The sequence below is a fragment of the Lynx rufus genome, unplaced genomic scaffold (genome assembly GCF_022079265.1).
Source record: "Lynx rufus isolate CCGP_SWC_20201006 ecotype Redwood Valley unplaced genomic scaffold, mLynRuf1.p SCAF_1, whole genome shotgun sequence".
Taxonomy (NCBI): Eukaryota; Metazoa; Chordata; class Mammalia; order Carnivora; family Felidae; genus Lynx; species Lynx rufus.
The window spans coordinates 228,208,973-228,235,359 of NW_025814823.1; the positions used below are offsets into that span (position 1 = coordinate 228,208,973).

General features: G+C 45.0%; 1 protein-coding gene across 1 annotated transcript in view; it reads right to left on the reverse strand.

Moving 5' to 3' along the window:
• The window catches only part of TRIO (trio Rho guanine nucleotide exchange factor), a 234,770-nt gene that overhangs the window by 207,722 nt on the left and 661 nt on the right, over nt 1–26,387 (reverse strand). Inside the window, exons 2-5 of the mRNA XM_047094013.1 lie at nt 16,408–16,522; nt 9,384–9,576; nt 6,391–6,903; nt 4,788–4,910 (exon numbers count right to left, since the gene is read on the reverse strand). Coding sequence (XP_046949969.1) covers nt 4,788–4,910; nt 6,391–6,903; nt 9,384–9,576; nt 16,408–16,522 — 944 coding nt within the window. The remainder of the gene's footprint in view (nt 1–4,787; nt 4,911–6,390; nt 6,904–9,383; nt 9,577–16,407; nt 16,523–26,387) is intronic.

The following is a 26,387-nucleotide window of genomic DNA, read 5'->3' on the forward strand; positions in this document are numbered from 1 at the left end:
AAGTGCCCATCTTCAAGCCTACCAGTTTACTGTGAGGCTGAAAAACATACACCCCTTTCTCCCCAAATTAGTTCTCACTATGCTGTTCCCCTTTCCACCTTCAGTCGTCCTTGAGGCTCCCATTCCAGGGAAGGCAGCAGTGGGGAGCGTGCACCTTCAGCAAACCCCAGCTGCAGTTAGTTCATCACAACGCTGCTCCTCTTAGAAGTTCCCCAAAACCCACCAAGACACCTCTTTCTTTGGCTCCTCCCTCCCTATCCAGCCGTGAAATCTGATCATCCAACCTATCCAGACCCCTCTCCACGTTTCTGGCCTCCCCTCCCCTCCCCTCTCGCGTGGTCCTCTGGGCCACTGTCCCTCTGCCACACCCCCTGTAGCAGCCTCCTCACTGCCACCTGGTCTGCAGCCCACCCAGTGAGCACCCTGAAGAATGCAGCTGTGCACCTGTCCGTTCTTCCCCTCCATTTTCACCCAAATCTGAACTAGGTAGGGTACTCTGGGATCAGACTCCAGCCACAGACTCCAGCCTCTGAGTTCCTTTTCTGGGCACATCTGCAGGCTAGAATCAGCTAACAGATGTGCAGGGAGAGAGGGCACCTGCGGAGCTCGACAGTCAGCCAAGGTCACAGTCCGTGGGAAACAGTCCTCGCCGGCTCTTATGGCAATAGTGCTCTGACCAGCATCCTTTAGTCAAAACTAGTGGCTCCCCTTCTCACAGGTGTTCTGTCTCTCTAGCTGCGGGCCATTCTGGAAACACGCGTGATATCCAAAGGGCTTGCATACCGAAGTGGATTTTAAGAGCCGCTGGCTCAGTTGGGATCGTGTGACATCTGGGGTCACGAACTACTTGTATTGCCAGACGTCCGTCGCTCGTTTATCGAGTTAAAACTTGTGAGAAACGTTTGCTCGTCTTGCGGAACACTCACACAACAAGTTACTCCCGATCCAAGGTTTTACTGTAAATGCTAATTTTTGCTTTGTTTGCATCGTTAAAGAGGAAATCAACCCCAAAGGCCTGCGGGAAGAGAATGAGCAGATGCCCTCTGCTGGAGTCCAGAGCAGAGCTCCCCATTCGGATGGCCCCGCCATGGGAACCTGAGGGTATTCACTCCCACCGAGATGGCCTTACGTGTCCTGTGTCACCCTTTCGTATCCTCAAGCAGACTGCACTCTGCGTAGGGAGTGCCGGTCTGCGGATTACGGATCAGACCCTTCCCATCGCCGCATCACTGGCAACACAGAAAAAGGAACGTGGTGGCACGCAGTCCAAGAAACTCCCTCTGCACAAATACGGCAACGTAGAATTCCCTGCGTCACGGTACCTGCCGCTAGTTCTTACTGTCACAGCTGTTAAAAGTATCCATGACACACAATGAGCCCAACCGTTGGTGTCCCTTCGCACACTTTCTTTAGAGACTATCGACCGTGCATATTGATGACCAGCATTTTCATTTTGTCAAAAAATGTTTAACACACTGCAGGTAGCACAAGAAGTTACCAGGCCCTTGCTCTGCACCACTAAATGCCCCAGACAGGCACCAAGCACTCACAGTACTGTGGCGGGCCAGGGGCAGGACGGGGCCTGGAACTGGCTGCCACCCAGCATGGCACACAGTTACCCTGCTCTTTTTTAACAAAAATCTCAACTTAGCAAAGTGATATGAGTTTATTGTAAAGAATCAGAAAATAGACCTAAAAAAAGACATCATTCATACTTTTAAGAGTTTTTAATTTTCTTTTTTATTTTAAAGAGAGCACATAAGCATGGGAAAGGGAGGGGGAGGGGGAGGGGGAGAGGGAGAGGGAGAGGGGAAGAGAGGGAGAGGGGAAGAGAGGGAGAGGGGAAGAGAGGGAGAGGGGAAGAGAGGGAGAGGGGAAGAGAGGGAGAGGGGAAGAGAGGGAGAGGGGAAGAGAGGGAGAGGGGAAGAGAGGGAGAGGGGAAGAGAGGGAGAGGGGAAGAGAGGGAGAGGGGAAGAGAGGGAGAGGGGAAGAGAGGGAGAGGGGAAGAGAGGGAGAGGGGAAGAGAGGGAGAGGGGAAGAGAGGGAGAGGGGAAGAGAGGGAGAGGGGAAGAGAGGGAGAGGGGAAGAGAGGGAGAGGGGAAGAGAGGGAGAGGGGAAGAGAGGGAGAGGGGAAGAGAGGGAGAGGGGAAGAGAGGGAGAGGGGAAGAGAGGGAGAGGGGAAGAGAGGGAGGGGGAAGAGAGGGAGGGGGAAGAGAGGGAGGGGGAAGAGAGGGAGAGGGGAAGAGAGGGAGGGGGGAAGAGAGGGAGGGGGGAAGAGAGGGAGGGGGGAAGAGAGGGAGGGGGGAAGAGAGGGAGGGGGAAAAGAGGGAGAGGGGAGGAAGAGAGCGAGAGAGGGAGGAAGAGAGCGAGAGAGGGAGGAAGAGAGAGAGAGGGAGGAAGAGAGAGAGAGGGAGGAAGAGAGAGAGAGAGGGAGGAAGAGAGAGAGAGAGGGAGGAAGAGAGAGAGAGTGGGAGGAAGAGAGAGAGAGAGGGAGGAAGAGAGAGAGAGAGGGAGGAAGAGAGAGAGAGAGGGAGGAAGAGAGAGAGAGAGGGAGGAAGAGAGAGAGAGAGGGAGGAAGAGAGAGAGAGAGGGAGGAAGAGAGAGAGAGAGGGAGGAAGAGAGAGAGAGAGGGAGGAAGAGAGAGAGAGAGGGAGGAAGAGAGAGAGAGAGGGAGGAAGAGAGAGAGAGAGGGAGGAAGAGAGAGAGAGAGGGAGGAAGAGAGAGAGAGGGAGGAAGAGAGAGAGAGAGGGAGGAAGAGAGAGAGAGAGGGAGGAAGAGAGAGAGAGAGGGAGGAAGAGAGAGAGAGAGGGAGGAAGAGAGAGAGAGAGGGAGGAAGAGAGAGAGAGAGGGAGGAAGACAGAGAGAGAGGGAGGAAGACAGAGAGAGAGGGAGGAAGACAGAGAGAGAGGGAGGAAGACAGAGAGAGAGGGAGGAAGACAGAGAGAGAGGGAGGAAGACAGAGAGAGAGGGAGGAAGACAGAGAGAGAGGGAGGAAGAGAGAGAGAGAGGGAGGAAGAGAGAGAGAGAGGGAGGAAGAGAGAGAGAGAGGGAGGAAGAGAGAGAGAGAGAGAGGAAGAGAGAGAGAGAGAGAGAGAGAGAGAGGAGAGAGAGAGAGAGAGAGAGAGAATCTTAAGCAGGCTCCACACCCAGCACGGAGCCTGACACAGGGCTCAGTCCCTCGACCCTGGGATCATGACTTAAGCCAAAATCAAGAGTCAGACGCTCAACTAACTGAGCCACTCAGGTGCTCACCAAAGTTTAACAGTGCTTTTAATTGGTGATAACGCGACTGCTAATAATCACCATTTATCAAGTACTTACTTACTACGTATTCAGCATTATCTTAGTATTTTACAGATAGAGAGGAAATAAAATAACAGAACTCCAGGGAAGGCAGCTATAATCCCCACTTTACAGATGAGAAAACTCTGCATTCCCGCCCCACACTGCTGCCTTCCACACCACGCTCACATCTTCTCGATCCTAAATGTGCCACTAATAATGGTGGGTGGGGTGAGAAGACATTGTGTGTCCTCGTTTGTTTGAAGAATATGTTAGCATTTCTTGTTTTTAAAGCACGTGATACAGTGGACTGCATGCCTACTGCCTGTAGCTGCAGGGTCAGAATGGTCTGAAAACCTGATAAAAATTTCTTGGGAAGATATTCTAAAAAGCTTCCTCCAAAGGTAACATCTTGGCTCTCCTCATCTATGCCCAGGTTTGGTCATTTAAACCAGAAATTCTCTTACCTCAAACCCTAGAACAGTATCAAACTTTTCTGATGGTGTCTACTACAAAAATTTTATTGCTAAATGTTATCTTTGAAACTACCTAAATTGGAGCATTTAGTTGACCAAACTTCAATTAAGTGGTATCTTAATTAATAAAAAAAGCCCATCTTTATATTGCTTCAGTGCTCTGTAAAAAAAAAAAAGAAAAAAAAAAGCTATAAGGTCCACGAGTGGTTAATTCTCACAGACTGGCTCAAAGTCCAAACCAAAACTCTTTGTCCCTGAAAAGAAAATTTCTAGAAGCTTAACTGTCTATAGAAAGAACATATATGCTATAGGATATAGAATATATATGCTATAGAATATATTCTATAGAATATAGAATATTTTCGTTATAGTAACTCCAAAAATGTAACACAAGTGCTACTTAAAATTCATTGGTCTTCTGCTGTTTTGCTTAATAGTCCTACAACAACCCCCCATCTGGTCACGACAGGCCACGGGAATCGGGGGCATCAACCCCAAACAGAGCCAGGGAGCTCCAGGCACGGCTCATGTCCGGACCCCACTACTTCAGTTCAGCTTGGAAGGAAACGTCACGTTTCAGGAGAACTGGAGTGCGCCCCGAGGCAGACGGCAGGCAGGCTGGCTTACTTCTTCCTCGGGAAGGGCAGCCAGCACAGTGACAGTGGCTCTCGGGAGAGTCACGTGGTCACTGAGGAGCCTTTCTGGGGCCCCTGTAGGCTCCTAAGAGGGACAGCACACGAGCTAGCATCAAAATCATCCACGTTGAACCGGCCAAGTAACCGGTTCAAGTTTTACCGGTTTGTTTGCTTGTTTTCACATTTTTGCTCGTTTAAAACTTAAAAGACGCCGTGGATACCGCCAACACTGAGAACTTCCCACACCTGGAGGTCAGCTGCGACCACCGAATCGGTAGCTCCAAAGGCCCCGCACGGCCTCCTGGCAGTGCACTGGGACACCATCTGTGTAAACACCGCCCGTCTGCTAAAATACTCGCACACACAAGCTACGTCTGTTCTGACAGCGTCTTACCATACAGTTCATGGCAAAGTGGTTGTGCTGTGTCTGGAGCTCCATTGCGTGAGGATGGCTGGTCCCAATCTCGGTGTAGCTGTTCAGAAACAGGCCCTTGTTGTGTGTGATCCAGTCAAACATCTACCAGAATGAAAAAAAAAAAAAACCTGAAATCACTCCAGAAGAGAAGCGACTGGCACAGGCCCAGGAGCAGGACCAAGGCAATCAAGGGCAGTGTCATTCCTTTGATAACCTCTCGGGGATTTGGGTCCAAAAGATCCTTGACTTCTACAAAGTAAGCAGTTCCGAACCTGCAGGGTCTATGAGAAAATCTTATGTCTACTGTTCCTTTGACGAGGATGTAAGGAGCAGATGCTACTCTTTAAGGAGGTATTCAAATCCCTCAGGCTGATGAAAGCACTGCTCTTCAATTAAAGACCTGTTGGGTGAAATTAGGGACTTACAGGTATGTGGACCAGTTTTGCGATGCCCACAGATTACTGACAGCAATTCCAGTGACTACAAATCATATGCGCTTTAGTGCAAACAGTATTTTAAAAGCTGTGCAAATGCAAACAATGAAATCTGTCATAAAAATAAAAAGGACTGGGGAAAAAAATTTAATGATGACATCCCTCTCAAGGGTCAATACAGATACTACCTGGAAAAGGATGACAATTATGCTGTTTACAAGGAAAACCTTTAAGGAAAAAGGAGTAACTATCAATTAGTCCTGGTATCATGACTTGAACCAGAATCCCAGACAGTCACCTGTTTTTCTAGTAATTGAAAGGAAGATTTTCTAGCATCTTTGACAAGGCACTTCTTTAAACAGAAGTACATTGACAGATATATTAAAAGCTTACCAAACAACGGCAGTGGCTTGTCACTGTTTGAAACAAAGGTTTGTGATACCGTTTTTTTGTTTTTGGTTTTTGCTTTAAAAATATTCTCCTGTCCATGAAAAAAATTCAATGGGCTCAAATTAAGAGAGATCAATTCACTCATATTCATGGCTTACAACACAGTCCTATAAATAAGTGTTTCCACATTGCTAAGACTGAGCCTGTAACACAAACATTTGCTTGGACGGGTTATTTTGTCTGGAGCACAAGAATAAAAGGAGACCGTCAGTAATCACTGCCCATATTTCCCAGAAGCCATTATTCTTAACACATTATTCATCTTTTATTTTAAAAACATACTCAGTGATAGATCTGAACGGTGTTCTGTCACTACCTAGAGAGGAGTGAAGAGCAGTTATTAGCAAAACATGTACACAATTATCGCTTTCAATAACATAATTCTATAAAATGTTCACTCTTTTAACTCAAGATACCATTCTCATTCGTCCTACGGCTATCCTAAAGCAAACTGCCAGTAATTAATAACTCAGAGTTCCTAAAATTGCACTGGCCCGCCCAAGGAGGAAAACAGGGAGGGAGACTTAGGGCGGATGTCTGAAGTGACGCTTGGCGAGTTCTGAAACAACGCCGTGAGAGTGGCTTACCCTTCCTTGGCCCTTTCTCCCGACCAAGGCGGCCCTGGCTGCCGGCCCCAGTGAGCCAGGAGGCCTCCCCCTCCAGGCCTCATTTTAGCTTCCCTCTCCCTGCTCCTTTACCTTCTCGGCATCCTGTTCAAACAGCCTCAGCTGAAAGCACTGGTCCAGCTTCAGCTTCCTCACGTGCCACATCTGATGCAGGTGCTGCCGAGTTGAGTGCAGCCGGTCCAACATGGCAGACACCTTGGGTAGGAGGCTCTGCAGGTCCGCGTTGCCCGAGCCGGAGTTCTTTTTGGGAAAGCTGTCGCTGCTCTGAATCCTCTGCAGCAGCTTCTGTCCCTCTAAATCCAAGTCTTCTATGGGGGCTTTAATCACCTTCTTCTTCAGCTGCGAATGCTCCTCGATCATATTCCGAGCCCCCTCTAAATCCTGAGGCAATTCCTTCTTGGCTAGGATGTCCTGAAGTTCCTCCAGCCGAGACAGCATGTGGGTCGCATTGCTAATGTAGTCTTCAAAAGCAACTCTGATTTCAATCCATTCTTCATGGTTGTACTCCAAGCAGCCATCAAACTCGGGGGTGAGCTGAGAAGGATCAACTACTTTGGTAAGGCCTTCTAAAGAGACCATATTTGTCTTAAGAGGAAAAAAAATCATGTATGAGAAGATGAACCAAGTCTACGTGGCCTTATCATAATGCAACCTGCAATACTTACTCAGAGATTTTCAAACTTAATCTATAGAAAACATACCTTGTTCTGGCCCCATAAAAAATAAATGTAGATGAAAGAAACATTACCAGTATAGTCAGCGAAAGATAAATCTAGTAGAGCAACACGTTAGTCAGAACTCCTAAAATTACAGGATAAGTATTTCAGGAGAGCTAAAGAGCCTGGATTTCTTTCCAAGAATGTGGAAATTAACCCACTATCTTAGGCACAATTACCAGGAAATGTCTTAAATTGCAAAACAGAGCAGAGGATTTACCAATTTTACTTCATCAATGCACTCTTTCTCATGCACACCACTCTACCACCTCACTCCCAACAGAAAACACCGTAGAGGCCTCCTCCTATCTACCATCAAGCTAATGTCCTCCCTCTCAGGACAATGATTTGTGAGCTGGTCATTAAATGATAAACAGCGCTCCCACCGGACCACCATTACCACTCACCCTGTCCTAACTTCACCTCCCATCACATAGTGGATGCTGGGATATGAATGGCTTTTTAAAATTTTACAGAATATACAGAAGTAGCCAGAAAGGGGGCGGAAACTCCTGTCACAAAGCTAAAGACAGAGGGAGAGTTTCATTCATTGCAATGATCTGCCACAGTTCTTAGTATAAGAGTTGTACCTTCCAATCTAACAGTGACGAAGTTTTCATCCTTTACAATCTAAGCAAAAATCAGATTAACCTCACCCGACCTATACCACATGCTGCTGCAGGGTTACTACCAATACCGTGCCTCAAGGGAAACACAGGGAGTGGGAGAGGAGTCATGAAATGCAAAGACAAAGTGAAAGGAAAAAAAGATTTGTGGCCTAGAAGCAAAAAACAAAACAGAGAAAGGCTGGTTTAGCCCCACCTCTGTCACCTCCAGCCTTAGAGAGACTTAGGAGTGCATCGACTCCAAGATGGCTGGCATGAGAACCTGCAAAGAGCAACAAACTGAGCTAGAAAGACGGGCTGCTCCCAGCCCAGCGTGCTGGCCTGCAATTGACTGTAGGTTCATTCCTGTCTCATTTGCTCAGACTTTTAATAACACCCACGGATCTAATCACTTCACAGAGAGAGGCCGAGGCTGGTAACAATGTAGAGACAATAAGCTCAGTAGAAAAGCTGGTACAGGTAACTTTAAAGGCCCAGAAGGAGAGATCAAAATTAGACCAGCAAAAACGTGCACGCATTATATTGCTAAACCGTTATTTCTGCTTAAAACGTGTGTAATTAAAGACAACCCGCTTTAAATTCTGTGTTAAGAAAATAATAAGACCCAATCAACTGTCATCCAAAATCACTCTTTACCGTGTGAAAATAAGGGCTTACTGGTTTCATCTTTTACCTAAATTTCTTGAATGTAGTTTCAAATTAAAACTAAACTCAGATATCAGATTGAAAATCGGTACCACGGAAGAAGATTTTAAAATGTAAGTAATACCCATGTGAAAACACTTTGAGAAGTTAACAGGTAACATAAAGCTTGAGAATTAATACTGTGTGATGTGCTTAATACTATTGTTGTTGTTTACCTTATCGACACACATGAATACACCACTAAAACCTACTGTCTGGGCAAAGGTGCTAAGAGAAGCAATCTATTCAACCAAAAATCATTACATCTTATTAGAAAACACTCTATTACAGAACAGGGCATGAATCAATTTTCAAGCTGGCCAGAATACTTTCTTCCCATAACCATTTCATTACACGAACTGCACCAAAGCCTTGTCAGAGCCTTGGTAGCTAAAGGAGAGGTGTCAGTGGGAAGGGAAGTTAAGTTAGCAACAGGCTGAGGCTTTTGTTTTGTGCACCGTCTGGGAGACCGCGACCGTATGCGCTGTTGAATTTGGCACTCGGTGTCATTTTTAGAGGACTATCTCCCTTCTCATAAGTGAGACAGCTGATATATGAAATACCTAACAGATCATTCTCTCCATTTAGCAAGGATAAGGTAAAAACTCCGTTTCTTCCGGACATGTGAAGCTGGGAATGTCTCCACGATGTTCCCTTATTTCTAAGACAGAGGCAAGGATAATGAATCTGAGGCCACACAGAGCCACCAGGACTGGAAGGTAAAGCTATTTTATCAGGCGAAAAGGGAACCTTGTCCTATGCTACACACCCTGTACCTCAGCAGCCCCACCACCCAAAACCAAGAGGACTGGAGCCTGTATCTCCCTCGGGAAAAATAATCCAGTAGGATAACGGGATAAACGAACCCATTTTTGTTGTTTTACGCAATAACTAATTTTACATGCCACATGTAACAAGATGTGCAGCTCCCATTTAATATGTGGCTTTAAAAATCTGATATCTAAAATGAGGAGGAAAAGTCCACTTTCAAGAAACCACACCTATTGGTTTAATTGGTCTGGCTACACATGGAAGTTACCTCAAATTCAAATTTAGAACTGCCAAAATTAGTCCTCTGTTTCTGCCAAAAGTTGTCTGGCTTGATTATCAGGGCAACATGGATGCAACAGGGAAAGGACTCCTGCAGTATCTTCAGAAGAGGCTTAATGGAGTCCCACTTGGACCCACGCATGTCCACGATCACCGTGAATCCTCGCTTGCAGACTTCTTCACTAGAGAGAAAGAAAAAATAGGTTTAAGCCACGCGACCCTTTCTGAGTCCCACCAGGTGAGGCTGACTCCTGTCTGTGGGGCTCCGTACGGTCAGGTGGGCTGGTGGGGAGGGAATTTCTCGTCTTTTGTGTATTAAGTGATCGCACCCATTGTCTAGTAACTATTACAGCAAAGGTCCCTGGTGAGCACCAGTGGGGACAGACCCCTGACAGGTGCACAGAGCCCAGGTGGGGAAGGTCACAGATCAAAGAACAGCAGTCGCAAGAGCCTCCCAGGTACGGAAACCACCCATCCCAGTGCACTGGAACTTTCCAATGTCCCATTTTGTCCCCTTTCACTGGCTCAGGCCTCTGAGCTATCTCGGAGGTTCCCTGAGGGTCCTTGGCACCCTTCTGGTGGGGTTTTGGTGGTAAACAGATGTTCATGGTGATACTGAGACTTATTTGTCTTTTTCACCGGGTTGCAGCAGTGACATACCAGCCCTCAGCACTCCCCTCCGCATTCTGGCAAGTTTAAACAAACAAAAAAGCCAGTTGCTCATAATTATTAGTAGTTCTATTAAATCTCAACCCCTGGGTACATGGGAAATATATGTAATGCACTTCTGTAATAAAGAATATCCAGAGTTAAATCGCCCTTGAAGATAGGTTACAAATCCTCAGTCACACTCGGTGAGAACTCCGGTGTTCATGCGGAAGCTCTCCAGAGACTTCGGAGCAGGCTCACCCTTGCGGAAGGGCCGTCATCCTAGCTGTCTTGTGGTGGACACACGCAGTCCTGCAGGCGGCTGATCCCGGTCAGACATGAGCCAGATCGTGACCGCCACTGAGGTCACCTGGAATCACACCTACGACCCCAACTGCGCGGTGACTAACTTGGGTTTTCACCCAATGTGAACGTACGGGCCTACAGGAAAGACACCTGACATTTCCCTGTCTCGGGTAATCACCTGAGAAACTAGTAACCATTTACAGTTATAAATTCATACAGTTACAGTTCATAAATTAAAACTCAAGAGAACTAATTGCTACCATTTACGTGAAGTTAAAAAGCGAAAATAGGGGCGCCTGGGTGGCGCAGTCGGTTAAGCGTCCGACTTCAGCCAGGTCACGATCTCGCGGTCCGTGAGTTCGAGCCCCGCGTCAGGCTCTGGGCTGATGGCTCAGAGCCTGGAGCCTGTTTCCGATTCTGTGTCTCCCTCTCTCTCTGCCCCTCCCCCATTCATGCTCTGTCTCTCTCTGTCCCAAAAATAAATAAACATTGGAAAAAAAAAAATTAAAAAAAAAAAAAAAGCGAAAATAAATTAAGTCAAAACTAAAACCAATTGCTGGGCTGCCTGGGTGGCTCAGGCGGCTGGGCGTCTGACTCTTGATACTGGTTCAGGTCATGATCCCAGGGTCGTGGGATCGAGCCCCGAGTCGGGCTCCATGCTGAGCGTGGAGCCTGCTTCACACTCTCTCTCGCCCTCTGCCCCTCTCCCCTGCTTGCGCTCTCTCTCAAACAAACAAACAAACAAACAAAAAAACCAGTTTCATGTTCTACTGCATAAGTTCATCTTCTACCTTCCCCTCCCCCTCCCCACATGAACGCGTGCGTGTAGACACCATTCCTTTCCTTATCCTGATGCATCAGAGTAGCCGTTGTTCCCAATTTCACAGATGCAAAGTTCCTGTCACAGCTACATCCATGTAACAGGCGTGTCACAAAACATTCCAAACAGTCTGTGGAGACAGACCCTGCGTGGGTGGTAGCACAGGCCCCAGAAACATGGTGTGGAAATCCACCAAGAGATGACAAGGCTGATCAGCGGCCTAGCTCCTCACTCAGAGGTGGAAACTGCTAGGAATGCTTTGATGCATTTCCGTCTACAACTGCACATGAATAAAAACTCCTAATGAGTTAACACTCGGCTCACACGACCCTCCTGGTATCATGTCTCCCGGTCTCAAGTAGGTCCTGGGCCACAAACAAGAGAACAGCACAGGCCTCCTTCACAAATCCTAGAAGCAAACGGGGCTTCCAGAAATGTCTCCCAAAATCTCCCAAGTCACCGGGAGCATTCCAGACTTCTTCGGGCTCTGCCTGAGCAGAGGGAGCCTGCTCCAACGGGACATCCCACTGCGGATGCTCTACCTGCAGCCACACAACAAAGGAGGGCGACTGTGCAGTGCAGGCGGGCCCTTCGGGCCTCAGTGGGTGCCGTCTGCCGGGCTGCACTCGGGGCATCGGCCCTCACCACATCAGGGCCAGTTCTCCGGCAGCCTGTGCCTCTCCTCACAGAGCGCTACACAGCGTGCACAGAAAACCGCACCCTCCGCTTGAAAGGGGCTGAAAGGGAATCCGGAATAACTCCAGGCTCAACGACAGGAACAAGTCAGGGAACACCACAACCAGAAGGTACTAGAGCTGGCCCAGTTTACAAAAGGACTCACTGTCCACCCTCCTCCACAATCAAACCAACCACCCAGTGGCTTTTCAAGTAATGAAACAGCACGTGAACTGGGCTGGGAGTGCACATCCTTACAATCTGTCTCTTTACCCAGTTAAAAGCCAGTCCTTATTAAGAAAGCAGTGACTTGTGGAGCACCCGGGTGGCTCAGTCAGTTGAACATCTGACTCTTGTTCTTGGCTCAGGTCATGATCTCACGGTTCCTGAGATTGAGCCCCGCATCGGACTCCACGTCTCCAGTGAAGAGCCTGCCTGGAATTCTCTCTCTCCCTCTCTCTCTGCCTCTCCCCCACTCGTTCTCTCTTCTCTCTCAAAACAAACAAACATGGAGAGAAAAAAAAAAAGGAAAAAAAGAAAGGAAGATTTGCAGGCTCCCAAACCCAGGTGTATTTATGAGCAGCTAACCAATTCGGGCAGCTGTGTACAAGGGAAGGGGTCCACGCGGCCCTTCCCGGAAGACAGTGCTCATGGGAAAATGCGGCCGTCAACCAGTTACTTCAGCAGTTTCACCTAAGAGCCTCATTTTATCTGTGAGATAAGGCAATTTTAGATACAAGTAAGGTCCCTTCTCAATGCTGGTCTCTGAAAGAGAGAAACGCTCTTCAGTTTCTAGACGAAGAAAGTAGCTTTTTATGTGAATGTTCATGAATGAATCGGTCAAAAGTCTTCACATTACTTCACCAGTTACAAGAGAGTTGAGGTGATTTATCCATGGAGCCACTATAAATCATTCTAAAGAAGGTAAGACGATCTAGAACATAATTAGTTGCGTGTATTTCAAACAATAAGAGCAATAAACACCTAGAGATGTACCAAGACTGAGGTTATTCTCATCACTGTGTGGGAATCCCAATTATACCAGCAAGAATTTCTAGTGAGACTTGTTTCTCCTACACACAGTTAATGGAAAATTTCCTTGCAAACTAATTCCATGACATTTACTCTATTACTTCAATTGCTTAAAAAAAAAAAAAGAAAAAAAAGGGAGGAAGGGCAGAGAAGGTGACCCAAGTAATCCTCAAACTCCTCAGCACTGCTCAGCTCACTTCGTGTTGATCTTCGAGGGCCACCTTTTAAGAAGCACGTGCAGAAGAAAAACAAGATAACCCAGCTCTAGAGCACACATCCAAACGAAAAATAAAGGAAGGAAAACGGAAGAGTGTGTAGAGATGATGGAGATTATCGGACTGTTTCTGAGGTAGCGACCCTGTGTCAGGCGTTGCCCTGGGCATGGACGTTAAGTATCCTCAGTCATTACTCACAATGATCCCACGTTACTACCACATTCTGTACATCAGAAAACTGATGAAAGTAATGTGCTTGGGACACGTCACAGCTGGTCCGACTCTGCTGCCCGTGCTGTTTGGATGGCACACTTCTCCACATCCGGGAATGCAGGGCCTTGAGACTGCCCAGCTTTGAGGGACAGCAAAAGGTAGCTACCTTCACATCCCAGAAACCACCAGGAGTAACAGACAGGTAAAAGAAGTCTCACGACTCCCAGAATGATTCACGCCCCTCTGAAACTATAGCAACAGATAATCAGAGTTAAACGCAAGCAAACCCACCAGTGGAAAAAATCTGCACACCGTTAGTCTGAGAGTGGTTTTATGGACCCTCCTGTTTGGCTAAACCAGAACAATGTTCCTGCTACCCAGCACTCCAGGGAGACAGAGCAGCTCATGTCTGGTCCGGGTAGACCCACGCAAAGGGCACAGAGGACTCATTTTTTTGTCCCCTTTCTTTATTTGGACCACTGTGAAATTTGCCCACTATCACTTGAGAAATGGGTCATTTACACGTTCATCCCACTCATCTCATCATTTACCAAGTCAGGCAAAGGATGTTTCCTGTCACTGGGAATCGTAAATACAAAAGCAAACCCAGGCAATGAAACAAAGTGACTGTGCTCAACAGCAGAAGGTTCACCCTTCAGTACGCTTCAGTATCTGTAAGTGAAATGACAGGATTCTTGGGGTTTTTTATAAAATATTCTGGGGGGGGGGAGGGTCAGAGAAAAACAAGACTGACAAAATCTGATCATCACTGAAGCTGGAGCTCGCTACACTATTCTCACTACTTTTGTATACGCTCAGAACTTTCCACGACCAAGTTTGGTAAGTTTAGGTGGGTCATGCAGATGATCCAAAATACACGTGGATCAATTTTTTTTTTTGTATAATGTCAGTGAAATAAAACCAATTTTAATATTTACAATCGACACAGATTTTAAAACCAGATAGCAAGTTGCCAAAGTTACACACAGCCATTCCACTATGTTAATGTTTTCAAAACTAAGCTGGATATATGCCAAATTCAGCTTTCTTATTATACTATGTGATGAGTATCACTTTGGTTGGCAGAGATTTATTTTTTACACCGTCCTCTGAATTTCTGTTTCTTCTTCCACCATGAGTCCGGTACCGAGCACACAGAAGAACTCCGTAAACGGTGCTCGTCAACTGTAAGTGCTATTTATAAATGATAGCGAGTAGACCAAAACCTCTAAACCCCTTTCTAACTCACGGTGTCAACAGTTCAACAGCCCAAGAAAATACCAGAGTAGGAGGAAAGAGTGAGCTCTTCCATACATCACTTTGTCCTTGATGATGCAAAATGACTGCTGTCTCATAAAGGACGCCCAAACCGGAAAACCCACCAACTTCCTCAGCAGGCCAGACCGTCAACAGCAAAAGCTGACTTTCCTCAGCCACAGCAAGGATGGGTTACAAATGGGCACTGCTGTCTTCCTTTGTTGGTGTCAACCTAAATAGGCCAGGAGTGTCCCAACCCACGTGCTGTGGCAGATCCATGACAGTCACCTCCACCTTTGAGAACCCATTAACGCTGCTACTGACCAGCTCTCATCATTCTCTTGCATAACACGTTCATTAACGTGACTGTCTACTGTAGCCTATATAATGACCGAGTTCTCCTCCACACGTCCTCGTTTGGCCTCCTCGTATTCCAGCACGCTGATTATGCCCCTTTTAGCACATGCCTTTCCTTTTCCTCACAGGGAAACACCCCTCCAACCCAAACACACGCAATCTCTTTTCTGCAGACATGCCTAAATCCCTGGACTATTTCACAGCGGTATTCTTTTTCCAAAAAAAATCACCTGGAAAATACAGCTTTGCCTGTTCTTAGTGTTCTTCAGAATCCACACTAAACCACCCTATCACTAATGGGGTCTCCAACTGAATGGGGATTCCCAAACGTGGCATATCACCTGGTAAAGATTTTTAAAGCCCCACCAAACATCATGCCACAAAATCAAGAGAATACTTTTTTTTTTTTAATTTTTTTTCAACGTTTTTTTATTTATTTTTGGGACAGAGAGAGACAGAGCATGAGCGGGGGAGGGGCAGAGAGAGAGGGAGACACAGAATCGGAAACAGGCTCCAGGCTCCGAGCCATCAGCCCAGAGCCCGACGCGGGGCTCGAACTCCCGGACCGCGAGATCGTGACCTGGCTGAAGTCGGACGCTTAACCGACTGCGCCACCCAGGCGCCCCAAGAGAATACTTTTAAGAAACTGAAGCTCACGGGTACCTGGGTAGCTCAGTCAGTTAAGCATCTGGCTCTGGATTTCGGCTCAGGTCATGATCTCACAGTTCATGAGTTCGAACCCCGCATCAGGCTCCGTGCTGATAGCGTGGATCCTGCGTGGGATTCTCTTTCTCCCTGCCCCTCCTCCGTTCACACACACTCACTCTCTCCCTCTCTCAAAATAAATAAATTCACTTCAAAAAAAGAAAAAAAAAAAAAAAAAGCCCTGAAGCTGAGCCTGAAGACAAACACATTTTTAGAAACAGCATTCCATTTCTGGTCTTACAGCGCACTGCGTGCTGGTACCAGATTCACCAATGACCGTCCACCTCCAGCACCACATCCTAATCCCAGCCTCGTGGGCGTCCCAACTCCATCACCTCCACACGAAGCTCTTCAAGCAAGACACATGCTTCTCATCTCCACACCCAGAAGTGCTGTATACAGGACAGAATGGTCACAAAATGGAAATAAGGAGAAAGATCAAGGGGCGCCTAGGTGGCCCAGTCAGCTGAGCATCCAACCTCAGCTCAGGTCATGCATCGTCTCACAGCTCGTGAGTTCAAGCCCCACACGGGGCTCACTGCTGTCAGTGCAGAGCCTGCTTCAGATCCTCTGTCCCCCTCTCTCTTTGCCCCTCCTCTGCTTGTGCTCTCTCTCAAAAACAAATGTTAAAAAAACAAAACAAAACAAAACAAAACAGAGTCTTTAAAATAAAAAGGGAGAAAGATCATGATTTTAGTTCTATACTGTTTCGTCTGCTTGGAATTCAAGTCACATGTCTTGGGACGGTGGCAACACTGAGTAACCACGAACCACACGGAACTTACCTAGGGATACAGGCTAGATACGAAATCAGTCTCCTGAGGTCCTCCTGTCGTATTCTATCATGATTGCTGCGGGCTGGAAACGTTAAAATGGGACCTCCACGTTTATCTCTGCCACCTGAAAAACAAACATTCGGAGCACACTTAGACAGAAACAGAGAGGACAGGACTCTTCATGCCACCGGAGGTCCATCGTTGTCACCGAACCACTCATGCAACGCTGTCCCTCCACCAACTGCATGGCCAGGAAGGACGGAGCAAAAGGCAAGAGCCCTTGCTTTGGTGGAGACGTGGATGGGCTACTTCATCCCCTCCCAGGATTCTGAAGAAGAACATGTCTGAGTGCTGCCTGTCACCTGGGAAGCCATCACAGAAGGCCCCGTCTTTGTCTTCCTGCGTGCTTCCTGCTTTCTTTAACTTTACGTCTGCAGGGAACACATTTCCACACATATGTGCTTCATTCACCTTAAACCAGCGCCTCCCCACACCTCACCTCTTGTTCTTCTCCACGCTGCCCCCATCCTGCCCTCCCCAGCATGCTAAGCTCTCAACCAAACTGGGTTGTAGGTCTTGCAAGAAAGAGACAGAATGGTCTCCAAACGTTATCCTGGATGATGACTTTCTATAATCTGGGATCTAGGGCATCTTCCCCGTTCCAGGGCAGTACCTGACCCCAGCAGTCAAGCTTCACCAACCTCTCACACAAAGCCACACACACACACACACACACACACACACACACACACACACACACACAGAGATTGATTGGCATTTGAGAATGTTACAACAGAACTAAGTTACCTTAAGGTGTTTAGAAAAATTATGTCACATACTAAGTACAAACCTCGGGTGACAGGCAGGTGTGGCCCTCATTAACACACTGAAAATCCTAATGAAGTCTGTTGGTATCACTCAACATTTTTGGTGAAATTTCTAGATATATTTTATTACTTCTCTCACTGTTTTCACAAATTACAACAGAGAAGGAAAATCTAGCCTTCCCAAGCAGATCCTTCCTTAGTTTTACAGCTCTGGTCATCTATCTGTCTTCAGAGGAACGGCAGTAAGATCTCAAAATTCAAGTCACAACATGAAACTCTTAATTATTTTCTCATCTTATTTACTTCATCAGCAGAGGTAAAATTAAAAAGCAAGCAAACAAACACTAACAACAGAAAGCCAGATTCTTTCTTTTTAGAAAAGCCAAAGAAGTGCTCAGCACAAGATGTTGGAATTTTAAAAACACATTTCACCAATTTGGGTTTTTACCATTTCCTAGAATGATTAATAGTGCCTCACAACAATAATGAAACTCAATTCTGATTCTGAACACTTAAAATGATCCACATGTACTATTTGGTCATGCAATCCAGAAAAGTGTTGTTATTTACAAATCCAGTAATTCAAGTATTAAATGGGAACAATACTAAATCATAGCCACTGATACATGCTACATATGGATTCCAGTCCTTAACATACGGGCTCGGATTTCAACATCATGACGACCGCATTAAGAGGTTTTATCATTCCAGCTTTATAATTAAAGATACTAAAGCTTCAATAAGGATGGGGGGAGGGGTGCTGGCTGGCTCAGTCAGAAGTGCCCAGAACTCCTGGTCTAGGGGTCATGAGTTTGAGTCCCACATTTAGTGTAGAGATTACTTAAAATAAACAAGTGAAATTAAAAAAAAAAAAAAAAAAAAAAAAAGACAAGGGGGCTATGCCACGTGGTCACATCTGGGTACTTTGCCCTGACAAGAACTTACAAAATTTTTCACACTAGTAGCTTTAATTCTCTCTAAAGTAGCAAAAATGTGCAGAAGGACAACTGAATGATGGTTCCTAAGCTTCTTTATGAACAAAAGGTACTATTAAAAGTAAGAAGCAGTACTGTTATAAATGCCAGAATGTCATCACCAAGTAACCTTCTGAAATATCAGACAGTATTTTTAGGGTAATACTAATGAGGGCCAATGGTATTTTGGGGGATTACCGCTTAGCCCCAGGATAAGACAGGCAACAACTTCAGTAATTTTTTTTTCTTTTTTTTTTGGTCTCCCAACATCTTTGATACTTTTCAAAAGAGAATCAATCTCCTTGGTCAAAAATACTGCAGATCCACATACAGAAATTTGAGTTCTTAAAAATGTACTAGGATATTTGGCTGAAAACATTCACCCCACTTTCGGTAAAGAGAATAGCATCTAACATCTTCCTGGACCAACATTCTGAACTTTTTAAATGCAAAACAATATTTGATTCAGCAGAGAGACGAGATGACCGTGACCCATGATCAACTCCTCCCTCTGGGTCATCGTATCTCACAAAGCAAGCAAGGCCATACGCGCCACCATGGGCGCCAAAAGTTGAACCCAAAACCGCCCATCAAAGACACTCATGTGGGAAAGTGCCATTCTGCTCACCGAGAAGTAAATGCCAAGTGTGAGGAGTCCTGACCGCCTGTGTTCTGCTTCACCTGTCATCCAGATGCCCCCCAAGCTGGCAGCACTAAGGAAGAGTCCCCTGAGACTCGCCAGCAAGCTCATCCCCCAACTAGGCTCTCACTTGTGTCCTAAAAAAAAACCTTATTTACACCCAAACTTGAACTTTAAGAGCAAAAAAAATACTCACTTTATCTTTTTCCTTTTCCCATAACAGAGCTTCAGAAAACTCACCGGGATAGTTTTAAAACTTCAACAAAAGTCACTTATGAAGTAAAAACCACATATTCTCTATTTAAGTAATAATTGTTTTCACCTGCTAACCTCCCTGCATCGGGGTGCATCTTCCAATCTGCGGTGTGTCAGCGACAGGCAGATGTCAATCACCCATCTGCTGACCACACCCCCTCCCAAGAAGTTAAAAAAAAAAAATCTTAGAACCCATGAAACACAGTATCAAAGAAGCACCGTGAGCCTCTAACGGGCTTAAAATCATTGCCACATACGCCTGTTTGGATTATACTCTCCAAGATTTAACCTGGTGCCAGTGTCACAAATGCAGAAGATACACCACAGGAACACTGTCTGGGTTATGAAGCAGAATTACAACTTTAAAGTTCTTGTTCCTGAACTAGTAACAAGCATGATGCTCTAACTCAGCAAAGCTTCACTTACCGGATGTACGAGTGTGTATCTGACGTTGACCTGCAGCCTCAGGGACAGGCAGGTGGGACACGTCAGTCCTAGTTTATAGACGGGAAACGCACTGCCTTAGTTTCTACAGAGAAAAGCAAAGGGCAGGAAATCCATTTCCTGCACGATTTCCTGCACGTACCAATGTCCAGGATGTCTAAGAATGAATGGGTCACAGTCCCTGGATTGCTACATGTCTATAATCAAAAACGAACAGCTTGTTAAGGATTGCCTATCCAAATGCTGTGTTAATTAAAAAAAAAAAAAAAAAACAGAATAAGAAAGAAAGAGAAAGTATAGTTTTTGTTCCTAATGACACTGTTGTATGTTCAATTCCTACAAAAACTGTCCTTCCTCTCCCCGTTCTCCATTTTATTTCTGTAAGGCACCTCTCACCTTGTGGTAAGCTACGGGGTTTACACAATCTTTTTGTTTGTCTGTGTCGCTGACTAAATGGAAGCTCTATGGAGGCAGGTGTTGTTTGTTCCCTCACTGACATCAGTATATACTTTCAAGGCCGAGGAAGACACTGGAACAAAAAGTACACTCAATAAATCAGTATTTGCGGAATGAATGGATTCTACACGAAGTGAATTAAAAATACCTACTGTCGGATATCAGGAAGTTAAAAACAGATGTGCCTAATGAACATTCCTATAGAAACACAGATGCTAAGGTTCCTGTCCACATGGGAAAGAAGGCTGAGGAAGTCCGGCATTATAGCTTCAAGTGTCTGTGTGACACTTCCTAAAACCCAGAGACACTGATTTTCTTGTCTAAAAGGTGACACTCCAGGGGACAGGGGCTCTGGAGCAGCATGGCCCAGAATGACCACAAAAGCAGCTGGATTCAGAGTTGCCTCTTCTTCTTTACATCAATTAGGAACTCACCTTTCATCCAGTTAGAATAAACTTCTCTTGTAAGGAAGGCATACTTACTTTGAGGAATATCATGTAAATCTCAGTGAATCAACTATATTTCTCTCTGTATGGTCCTTATTTGAATTTCTGGATTACAGCCCCAGTGAAAAGGATTCTTTACACCCCCATCCCCCAAGGAGCAGGCTAACTCACAGCAGATCACGAAAAGCAGATTTTACAAAGGAAAGCTCGGAAAAGGCATGATTTGTGAGAAATTGTGGCTCCCATGAATTAAGTCTGCCATCAACTAACCAAACTCTGTTACGAGGTGTCCACTGCCCCCCACCTCGCTCTAGGAGCAGCCAAGGCCCACACTGGCTCCAAAGCCCCCTACGTTCACATGCTTGCCTCCTGCAGCCAAGTCCTGACAACTAGGAACCGGTTTACAGAGTATTTCAAAGGAAGACTCTACAGGGACTCTGGATGCAGCACTTGGAAAGCCTCTGGCAATACCCAGCCCTCTGGTCTGTCATTACGGTTTCGGACTGTGCCAGATGCCAACGCAATACCCAAGATGGACGGGAGGTACCCCCTTCCCTTTCCAGAAAATGCAGAACTCTGCAAAACTGAACCAAGAGGAACAGTGGTGAGTAGTCCAATAGGAACAGCAAACCTCTGGCCAATCAAATCCTATTCTCACTTGCAAAGGTGAATGATGTTCACCTTGCCATCCCCAGAACAATTTCTTCCAAAAAAGCAACCCTAATGTCTATCAGCAGGCAACAGACTGAACCAAGTATGGTACAGACACACAACAACAGAGTTCATACAACTGTAAAAGGGTGTGGCCCCTCTGTACTAAGTCTCTCTTCTCCAGACTACTGGTTCAGTGAAACAGCAAGCAGAAAAAATGGTGCATGGCTACATTACTATTTCCCTCCGGGAGGGGAGGGGAGAACAGATGGAGAGAAAGAAGTGCTCATATTTTACAAGGGTAAGGAAAACAAACAAACAAACAAACAAACAAACTAAAGAAAACCAAAACAAAAACAGGTTTCCTCTGGTGGAGGGAAGGTACAGTAGAAAAGGCAGGGAGAGAAACATTTCTCTGTACTTTAACTTTTTTTAGATCTTAAGCCTGGAATGATGTGCACATTGAAGCAAGACGGGGTGGTTGTTTTTTTAAGCTTTAAAAATGTAAAATGAAACGAAACAAATGATGTGGAGTTTCAAGTTGGCAGTAACTTGCCGCACAGAGACAATCCCATATTCTACGGGCTTTCATGACACAGCAGCAGGACTGTATGTTCCCAGGGGCATATACCCTTAGGACGATAAAACAAGAACAGAAGTATCAAATTACATTCAGGGTCTCATAGTGTAGCAGTAACATCGGCATTACAACGTAAACACGCAATTATGTTGATGGGGGCAGGCACTAAGATTTTCACTATAAAGAAAAGGAGACACAAATGTAAAATCAAAGAAACATATGATACCTGTAATCCTAAATTTGGATTAGAAACTTTAGTATAAAGTCATGACATCTTTTCTTATTAAGAAAATACACATATACACACAATATATATACACATATTGCCTGGATGTGTCCACGGGGGGAGCAGAGATAGTAACCCACCCAACCCCAAGATTATGACCCACGCCAAAGTTGGACGTTCAACCAACAGAGCCACTTAGGTGTCCCAGAGAAGAGAAAAATTTAACTTCATAAGAGATGAAAAAAACTGTAATTGAAACACATCAAATATTAAAAATCACAGGTTTTTTTTTTTTTTTATCAGTCTGAAATGACTAACGGTCATTTTACATTTGTCTGACAACTGATAAGAATCATTTTTCCTGCTTTTCTTGTGTTAACTGTGTTCTCAGGATAACCAAGAAACTGATGAAGGGACACTTCTCTTGTAGAATATCCAAACCGATAAAGAACAAAGGATGTGGGGTGCCTGGGTGGCTCTGTCAGTTAAGCACCCAACTCACAATTTTGGCTCAGGTCACAATCTTTTGGTCATAAGATTGTGCCCTGAGTCGGGCTCCACAATGAGTGGAGAGCCTGCTTAGGATTCTCTCTCTTCCTCTCCCTCGGCCCCTCCCCTGCTTATAGGTGCACGAATGCTCTCTCCCTCTCCCTCTCTCTCAAAAAAAAAAAAAAAAAAAAAAGGATGCAATTAGAATGTCACCATTTTGCATTACATAATGAACTGTAATAAAATACCAGATTCTAAACCATGATCATCAATGAATGCTTAACATCAAAGAAAAAGAAACAGCCAACCCCCACCCCACCCTGCACCACACACAAATACAACTCCCAGTAGGACTACCCACCACCACCCAGTAAGGATTCTTGATTTTTGCCTTCTTCCTGCAAAATCTAAGCTAGGTCTGATCAAGCCTCAAGACCCAGCTCCTAGTTTACAGGAAAGACAGGGGAAGGAGAGCATAGTAACTGACCACCCACAGGTGCAACCAGCAAAAGCTACAACGTAGGGAACTCTACAGGAAAACACCGTTTCCTCACCTAATAATTAACACAGGGGATAAGATAAATACAAGGATAAGGAATAAGAAACTATAGATTGAGAGAAACAGAAGAACCAATTGCAATGTATATCCTGTAAAACAAATTGTGAGACAAGCAAGGATATTTGAATATTGCCTGGCCTCTTTTTATATTAAAGAATTACTGGGGCGCCTGGGTGGCGCAGTCGGTTAAGCGTCCGACTTCGGCCAGGTCACGATCTCGCAGTCCGTGAGTTCGAGCCCCGCGTCAGGCTCTGGGCTGATGGCTCGGAGCCTGGAGCCTGTTTCCGATTCTGTGTCTCCCTCTCTCTCTGCCCCTCCCCCGTTCATGCTCTGTCTCTCTCTGTCCCAAAAATAAATAAAGTTGAAAAAAAATTAAAAAAAAAAAAAAAAAAAAAGAATTACTGCCCATTTTTTAAAGCCGTTAATCGTACTGAGGTTTTTTTAAAGGAATATAGATGAGTGACCCATGGATTCATGGAAATTCATTATACTATTCTCTCTCCTTTTGGATGCTGAAATGTTTTATGATAAAAAGGGGAAAAAAGTGTTCTTAACTCTGGTGGTGGTCAGTGAATTCTTTTGAGGTCCAAACCCCAATGGCATAGGAATCACATTAGTGGTTGAGTATACATATACATGGTATGTATTATACATTAACATATACATTAAATAAAATGTTAAATATAAACTATAAAACACTTCTTTTATTGCCCCTACTTCTGACCTGAAGCATGAAATCAGGTTTGTCATCTAACCTCATTTAACACACCGTCTGCAGGAGCTGGTAAGTACTTTGCTCTCTTACGTATCTGCTTTTTACAGTAGCTGGCGAGGAGACTGAGGATCAGAAATATTCAAGTTCAGGGGCGCCTGGGTGGCGCAGTCGGTTAAGCGTCCGACTTCAGCCAGGTCACGATCTCGCGGTCCGTGAGTTCGAGCCCCGCGTCAGGCTCTGGGCTGATGGCTCAGAGCCTGGAGCCTGGTTCCGATTCTGTGTCTCCCTCTCTCTCTGCCCCTCCCCCGTTCATGCTCTGTCTCTCTCTGTCCCAAAAATAAATAAACATTGAAAAAAAAATTTTTTTAAAGAAATATTCAAGTTCAAAGAATCCCTACTGGGTTTTTTGGTTTTTTGGTTTTTTTTTTTTTTTTTAGAGATTTTGACCTAATAAGTAACTCCCAGAATCACTAATCTTTTGGCCTGCTTTTTCAAAGCCCTGGTTATTCCATTTAGATTTAATTTACTAAAAACTACTCATATGGAGAGCTTTTACAAATGCACCACAATAAATATCCCCTAATACTTTTAAAAACAGGATCAGAGCAAGAAGTAGACTGGCAGTTGGGAGCCCAGCAGTAGAAGAAATGGGGACCAGGTAGGGGCTCTTTCGGAGGTAATCAAAGTGTTCCGGGATTAGACCATGGTGATGGTTTCACAACCTTGTGAATACCCTAAAATCCACCAAATCATATACGTTTAAAGGACAGATTTTATGGTATGTGGATTATATCTCAATAAAACAGATTTTACTAAACAGGGTTAGAGGTATAAATTTTTCAGAAGTTTACTCCTTCATTGTCAACCTTTCACATAAAAAAAAATCACCATGCAAAAGTAACAAATTTGTTTTTAAGTTAGTGCTTTTTTTCCATTTTTCCTTCCTAAGCAAAATAACAGCAAGCCTAAGAAAATCAGCAAATGATATCATGCTAACATAACTCGCCAATTCTGGTTATAAAGTAGGAAATACTCTACAATTGTGGTGGCACCCACCAATCATTTCCCTGACACAGCTGGTGACTACCGTCTCTAATATTTTTAAAGTTCTGTACTAGTTTGCTACAGTGAACTTCCCTCCCCACTAAAAAGACCCAATTTTAATTAACCCTGAAGAATTTAAGGTTTGAGTAGTCAGGATAAACTCTGAAAGACAAATGACTTTATTCCTTCAATTAGTTTAAAGGGAAATAGTTTCAGCTTTGATAGTAACTTAGATAAAAACAACAACAACAACAACAACATCAAATGAGGGGTACCTAAGTGGCTTAGTCGGTTAAGCATCTGACTTTGATCTAGCTCAGGTCATGATCTCATCGTTTGTGGGATCGAGCCCCACAATGGGCTGTGCACTGATAGCGTGGAGCCTGTTTGGGATTCTCCTTCTCTCTCCCTCTCTCTCCACACCTGCCCCACCCCCTGCTTGTTCTCTATCTCTCAAAATAAATAAAGCCTTTAAAAAAGGAAACATCAGGGGTGCCTGGGTGGCGCAGTTGGTTAAGTGTCCGACTTCAGCCAGGTCACGATCTTGCGGTCCGTGAGTTCGAGCCCCGCGTCAGGCTCTGGGCTGATGGCTCGGAGCCTGGAGCCTGTTTCCGATTCTGTGTCTGCCTCTCTCTCTGCCCCTCCCCCATTCATGCTCTGTCTCTCTCTGTCCCAAAAATTAAAAAAAATAAAAAAAATTAAAAAAACGTTGAAAAAAAAAAAGGAAACATCAAATGAGATATCCTGTATTAAGAGTCTAATAAGGAATGAGTATAAATAAAAATCAGCAACCCTAGCCTCCCATTCTTTACGTGCCTGTCTCCAGGAGCTTAACCAAAGAATCAAGCTCTCTCACCTCAGATCAACTTTAAAAATAAAGAACTGAGGAACATGTGGAACTGGCTTTGAGCCTTCTTACTGATGCCTCTATTATTTGTAAGCAGAGGCTTCTCATTATATTAACTTTAAAATCCATCTGTAAGCTACAAATCAGGAATTGACAAACTGCGGCATGGGTCCACATTATGCAGTTTGTCGGTAAATGATTAGGAAAGAGCAAAGGGTACTTTAAAAACTTGGTGTATTATAAGCAAGGAGAGGTTTCTTTACTTTTGTTTTGTTTTCTCTTGTAGCATGTATTCTCAACTAGCTAAAGCGTCTTTCTTTTCACAAACTTCTATCAACCTTCCAAATGCATTCTGAATTAGATTCACTTCAGCCAAATCATCAAAGAGTGTTTAGGAGGTGCCAGGAAACACCACTGGCCATAAAGGTGTGATTAGTAACAGCACCACAGGGAGCTGCACCCTAAATATAGACCAGTCCCACATGCCAAAAGGACACACCTAACACATAATAGCAGCTGGCAGCATTATACATTTAAAATAAAATGTGTTCAAAAGGAGACTCAGATCAGCGTATCATGCCTGTTTGAGAAAGATAAAAAATTATCAGGGGAAACACATACAGGAAGACTGTCTAAAAGCACATGGCAATCCACACATTTACTTCCTGCTGTAACAGAGCAGAAAAATCTGAAAACCTTGGTTTTGCAACAAATGAACTTGTGCCAAAAAGATCAAGTCCCCAATGGCTCCTCTGTTCGTGTAGGAGGGAGCCCCCAAAGAGACAGCCCAAAAAAGCCCTAGAGCTGACTCCCTATGTGTGGAGGAAGTCAGATGC